This window comes from Pteropus medius, unplaced genomic scaffold (assembly GCF_902729225.1).
Source record: "Pteropus medius unplaced genomic scaffold, Ma_sr-lr_union100, whole genome shotgun sequence".
In the NCBI taxonomy this organism is placed as follows: Eukaryota; Metazoa; Chordata; class Mammalia; order Chiroptera; family Pteropodidae; genus Pteropus; species Pteropus medius.
Window position 1 is genome coordinate 891,640 of NW_024349799.1, and position 6,829 is coordinate 898,468.

The window sequence follows — 6,829 nt, forward strand, 5'->3', positions numbered from 1 at the left end:
TCTAGAAGAAAGCATATAAGAAAATCTTTATGACTTTGGTTAAGGCGAAGATTTTAGATACAATACCAAAAGTAAAAACCATAGAAGAAAAATTAGAGATATGGACTTAATCAAAATTAAGAATTCCTACTCCTTCAAAGAAAATGTTAAGAAAATTAAAAGACAATCCAAAAACTGGGGGGCGGGGAGATCTGATAAAGTACTTTTATCCAGAATATATAAAGAATTTTCAAAACTGAATAAGAAAACAACTTAATTTAAAAATAGATAAAAGATGTGAATAGATCCTTATCAAGAAATTATATAATGATGGCACATAAGCACATGAAAAGAAGCTCAATGTTATTAGTTATCAGGAGAACACTAATTATAACCACCACACACTTCTTATGGTGGCTAAAATTAAGACTGGCAATAACAAGTGGAGAAACTGGTACTCTCCATACACTGCTGTTAAGAATGTAAAATGGTAAAAAACAGTATGGCAGTTTCTTAAAGTTAAACACACAACTACTATATAATCTAGCCATTCATTCCATTCGTAGGTATTTATCCAAGAGAAAAGAAAGCATATGTATATACAAGAACACCTCATAGCACCTTTAGTTGCAATAGCTCAAAGTGAAAATCCATATGTCCATCAATAGGTAAACGGATAATCAAACTGTGGCATATCTATACAATGGAATACTTCTCAGCAATAAAAGCAATGTACTATTAACACACCCCCCAATAATACTAATGCATTTCAAAATAATAAGGATGTATAAAAGAAACCAAACAAAAAATGAGTAAATATTGTATAATTCCATATATTTAAATTTCTAGATAATGCAAACTAATCTAAAGTGACAGCAGATCAGTGATTGCCCAGGGAAGACGGGTTGGTGCAAGTAGAGGTGGAAGTAAGGGATGACAAAGAGGCAAAAGGAAACTTTAGGAGGTTATAGATGTACTTGTTATCTTGATTATCTGGATATGTTCCTAATCTTGATTGTCATGATGGCTTCACAAAGTATATATATGTCAAAAATTATTCAATTATATGCTATAAATATGTGCAATTTATTGTATGCCAATTATACCTCAATAAAGTTATTAGAAATTCTAGAATGATTCAACAATAATCAATAATATTTATTAAATAAGCACTCATCTTTTTCTTTTAAAATCAATTAACACTTAGCCAATATCCACTATATGCCAGGCATTAAGTTAGTCACTTTACATGTGCTAACTTAATATCATTATCTTAAGACTGTTAGTTATTAAAAAAAAAAAGAAAGAAAGAAAAACCGGGGGGGAGGGTAAGAAGATAACACAAAACTTTAGAAACTAGACAAAACTTTAGTCTTTAAAAAATAAAAACTCTTAACTTACAGTTCCTACAAATCAAATATATTGTAATATCAATAAACACAGCAGATTTAAATCTAAATCCTCCAGAGTCAAGGTCTATAAATTCAGCTGGAATTGTCCTACAGTGGGAACACCTGCCAGGAAAAAAGTTTACCCTGAATGTTTAAATATGTTCTCATATATTTGGATCCACTGAATTCTTTAAATATCCTGAGTGAATGGCAGTTCAAGCTAAGGGTTAAAAATACAGTTCAGGTGGAACCAAATAAAAATCAAAATCCTGTGTAATTGGCAATACCTAATTACTTTGCAAACCAGTTTCCCCATAGTGTTACTTTATGTAAAACTTGAACCCATTTCCAAAAAGGCTTTCAAGTGGCTCTTCCATCTGCAAAATGAGGTACCTAACTGGTGAACCTCTAAGATGCCTTCAGCTTTTGTCATTCTACTTTCTTCTATTCATTTTCTCAGAAATTACATTAACCGTATTTCAAACAAAATAACTGTAACCATTTTAAAATGCAGGATATTTTATTCAATGAATGTATTAGAACCAAGTATAGCATTTAGAGGTCCATCTTTTACTCTATATTTTGACAAGGTTTCTAAATTTCAGCACTATTGACACTTAGAGCTAGAATATTGTTGTGAGGGATTATCCTGTACATTGTAAGATGTTTAGCAGCATTCCTGCTATTCACTAGATGCCAGAAGCACCTTCCCCATGTTGTGACAAGCAAAAGTGTCTCCAAACATTACCAGTGTCCCCAAGGTGGGGCAAAATTGTCCTGGCTGAGAATTACTGTTCTAATATTACTGAGGTGTAATAATCTTGCAACATGGACCTCCTCCACGTACAGGGCAGAGAATCTGAAAGCACAATGTTCTCTTTTTGACAATTCTAAGGATAATTTAAATATTTATATACAGTGTATGCTCTATTTTTCAAAAGCCCTTAAATTACTAAAAAGCAAAAGGGTTTTGTTGTTGTTGTTGTTGTTGTTTTAATTATTGTTTTGTTTTCAAACTCACGAAGCTAGGCCGGACAAAATACGTGACATGTGTGATCTCTCATTTCAGACTATGTCTCCCAGATGGAAGAAACTTCTATGCCAGGGAAGTATATATGAACCATTCCTTAAACACTCAATAATTAAAGAACTACAGCAGTTAACTTAGGAAATGTCAATATTCCATCGGAACTCAACTTTATAGCTCTGCCATTACCCAACTTAGTTTGTCCAAAGTAGGTGTCAAATTCCATTAAGTCTACAATTTCAAACTGCCATTATCTGATGTATCTTCTACATTCACATATAAACTTTCTTTGTCTCAGCCAAATCTTTTCTTCAATGAGTTAACTCAAGTAGAATGAGGAACAAAAATAAAAAGATCACAATCTGCACTATATTTAGAAGATTTATATTTTCTTGAAAACTGGGCTTCTTTTTATATCACTAAACCGGATTTAATTTCCACAGGAATACAACTTACTAGTGATAAAGATTTGCTGTCATAAATGCAGGAAGAGTAAAAAACAAACCAGAGACACAATATCTGGGCTCCAGTTCTGGCTCTGCCTCCTAGCACCTGGACCACCACTTAATATTCACAAACTTCAGCTTTCTCATTTGTAAAAAATGGAGAATAATGATATCTACCCGTAGGGTTATTGTGAAGATTAACTATAATTTATGTGAAACCACTTTGTAAACAGTAAGTAAAGTACTATACAAATGTTGGGTATTATTAATTATATGAGTAAACAACATAGTTGAGAAACACACACCTCAAATAAAGGACTTACATATATCACTGATTAAACGTCACTTTTCGAAACACACAGGAAGAGAGACTGAGATAATAAACTGTGAACTAGGTTTCAGACCTCTGGGTTCAAAACTCAGTTCTGTCATTAATTCTCTATCGGCAGAGGCAAATCAACTTTCCTTTTAACCTCAAATTTCACCTAAAAAGATCCAAGTACTGGATCAGATGTTCCATAAATATTATTACAGCCCTTATCAGCCTACGAAATGACCAAGTATCCAAAAGATTCGTTTAATAATATATCCCAAACTCAGAACAGTCTTTGATTTGCCAAAATAGAAGTAGAGAAAAAAAGATAGTAAGAAATTTTTAATTAAATAAAAATAGAATTCTATACAAGTCTCTAGAAGCAAAGGAAGCTGTAAACTACCTTGTTTTCTTTAATGAATAGTTCTCCCTCTAAATGACAGTAATGACGAACAAGGTGTATTAACAAAGGGCGGGGCTCTTTCCCATACGCTTTTTGGGAACCACCCATTTCCCAAGGAGGTATAACTGCTTCCTCCTAGCCCTCAATAGCCAGGAAACTTGAAAAATTAAGGTCTATATTGTCTATTTTTTTTCTTCAACTAGGTTAGGATAACGGCAGTCATCTGACAAACGTATCCTATAAACACCATTATCCACAACACCAAGTTTCCCAAAGTCTAAAAAAGACCTAAGTTTTTAGAATACTCGTTTCTAAAAATGACCGGACTATTAACTCAAAATAAGATAACCCTGTGTTAGTGGTGATTAGTGTTTTGGCAACTGCCAAGTTTTCCCCAAATTAACCGCCCTCCCGCGTCCCTACAGAGGCAACGCCTCTCCTCCTGCTCCCGCACCGCGCCAGGACCAGGGGGAGTCCCCGGGGACTCCCAAGAGGGTGAAGGCCGGGCAACGCAGGCCTGTGGGTGCCGCCACCTCTCGCTCCTCACCAATGACGATGCGCAGGTGCTTAAGGCGGGTCAGCGCGTCCTTCTTGGTGTCCAGCACCTTCTGGGTAGACTTCTTCACGTCCCCATGCGGCTTCTTGGAGAACATCTTGCCGCTGCCGCCGCCACGGCCGTCTCCGGCCCCCTCCCGGCCCGGTCCCGGTGGCGGAAAGTAGGGGAGTGGGCGGAGAGGAGACTAGCGTGAGTGGCTCATTCACTCCCCAGACTTGCTGGCCCAGGCGCAGCCGACTCCTCCCAGATCCAGGCCAGGGCCGCCACCTCCAGCCGCCTCGCGCCGCGGCTGCAAGGCACCTTCGGCTCTGGCTCCAATATGGCGGATCCCTTCTCCCAGCCTTGCACGGGGCAAGGGAGACCCGAGTGAGTCGCCCGTCGCCGCCGCCCTCTTCCTGCGGCCGGCCCTCGCCGCCAGAGGCCAGGGCCCAAGACCTGGAGCCGCAGAGGTGGAGCTCTCGGCGGCGGCGGCAGCAGCACAACTCCTCTCTCCCTGAGGCCCCCTTAAGGTTAAAGCGTCTTTAGCAGCTTAGACCCTGCAGACGCCGGAACGGAGACTGAGGGTAGTGATGGGATTTCACGACTCTGCCGTCAGTGGCGAATGGTCCCCGTGGCAACCGCCTTCTGACGTCAAGGTTTCTTGATGTCATGCCAGCGTGAGATCATCCGTGGCATTACGTCTCCTCCTTTTGGTTTCCTGTGTAAGCAGCCAAAGGAGGAGCACAAGAAAGTCAGGGAGGGTAATTCCTGCGTGCGTTATTGTAAGCAAAGTAATTCCTAGCCAAACTCCCAGAGTAGTATCCCATACTTTTTGTTTAAAAAGGTCCTTCATCTCCACTGTTTACTATGTTGTAGTAACCTAAGAACATAGCTCCAAAACATAAAACCAGATGAGCGTATGTTTTAGATAGCAATTCTGAAGGCATTGGTTCTAACACCCCATTCATTTATTAATTTGAATTTTGTTTAAAAGATTTTTGTTTTGCAAAGCGATGATTAACAATTTACTGTAGTTGAGAGATTTGTAGGGTTATAGTACATTTTCTTGGTTAAAATTATCTTGTACAAATAAATGAATTCTCCCAAAGCATGCTGTAACAGAAAAATTACAGACAAAAGAAATCTGGAGAACCTTAAGGGTGAATTTTCCTGAAATGTAAAGAGTTCACAAATCCAGGAGGAAATTAAGGCACAGGTAGAAAATTAGTAGAGAACATGGAAAAATCACAGAAGTGTGTACTCATAACTAAAATGTGTGAAAAATGTTCACACTCATTAGTAATTTTTTTAATTTATTTTTTTATTATGGTGACATCGGTTAACGAAATCCAGTAAGTTTTAGGTGTATAATTCAACAGTAAGACATATAGCTATTGCACTGTGTTCACCGCCCATAGGTAGATTTCTTTCTGTCACCGCGTATTTGACCCCTTTTACCCCATATACCTCCCCACTTCACACTCGTAATTTTAAAAAATAAGATTAAAACAGTATTTTTAAACAATTTTTAAATAACTTCTTTAAGGTGTAATTAATATACAATAAACTGAACATTTTTAAAGGGTATAATTTGGTAAGTTCTACATTTGCATGCAACCATGAAAACATCACAATGAAAACAGTGAACATATCCATCACCCTCAAAATTTTCCTCTTACCCCCTAGTTATCCATCCTTCCCACTGTCCCATCCCTGGTCCGCAGCCATCCACTGAGCTTTCTGTCACTTTGGAGTTTGCATTTCTAGAGTTTTACATAAATGTAAGCATACTCTTTTTGTGTCTGGCTTCTTTTACTTAATATACATAATTTTTTTTTAACAATAATGTTTTATCAGTCAAATTAGTAAAGATCGTTTTTAAATTAACCATCTTACTGCTGGTAAATGTGACAGCAGACACTCCTATTGCTTGCTAGGAAGAAGCATTAATGACCAAGCTTACTAGAAATTAAAATTTGGCATTATGTGTCAAGACACTTAAAATACTTATATACTTCGATTCATTAGTTCCACTTTTAGAACCATTCTTAAAAAATCAGAAATGAGAAAAATATGTAAAAATGTTAAAGCATAATATATAACATTGAAAGATTGGAAACAATATGGGTATCTATTAGGAAGGAGATGATTGTCTAATAGATGGAACATTATACAACCATGAAAATTATTAATATGTAGACTTTTTAATGACAGAAAATACTCAGGATGGTATTAACTGAAAAAGCGGATACAAAACTGAAAATATGTATGTTATCAAAACTGAAAAATTATGTGTGTAAAATATAGTTAGAAAAAAGATGAACAGATACTCCAAAATTGTGATTATATCTGCAAGTTAGAATTAAAGGTGATTTTCACTTCCTTCTTTATATTTTGCTTAGTTTTTTTTGCAAAAAGCATATATTGCTTTTAGAATTTAAAAAACAAGTTTTTTAAAGAAAATTAAGAATATCTAATGTATCAGTTTTAAACTCACAAAGTAAATTAAGATGTATCTATAGAAACTCCTTACAACGAGGGCTATTTTTTAAAAAAGTATCTTTATGTCCTACTATGGCACAGAATAAATATTCTTTGATTTTTTAATTGTTAAGCTTACATTATAAAATTGTTTCTTTTGATAGCAGAAGAGTCATCGGATCCCATGATTCTATTGTTTATTTGGTTAAGACACTTGTGTCCCGGCCTGTAACCCAAGTCTGTTTTCTGAGACA

General features: G+C 36.5%; 1 protein-coding gene across 7 annotated transcripts in view; it reads right to left on the bottom strand.

Moving 5' to 3' along the window:
• Positions 1–4,680, bottom strand: part of RALGAPA1 (Ral GTPase activating protein catalytic subunit alpha 1) — a 211,538-nt gene extending 206,858 nt beyond the window's left edge. For 4 of the 7 annotated variants that reach the window (XM_039885672.1, XM_039885673.1, XM_039885670.1 and 1 more), the window contains exon 1: positions 4,107–4,680. In XM_039885672.1, coding sequence (XP_039741606.1) covers positions 4,107–4,212 — 106 coding nt within the window. In that variant the 5' untranslated portion in view covers positions 4,213–4,680. The remainder of the gene's footprint in view (positions 1–4,106) is intronic. The other 3 variants (XR_005657968.1, XM_039885675.1, XM_039885669.1) reach the window with 2 other exon arrangements.
• Positions 4,681–6,829: the final 2,149 nt, after the last annotated feature.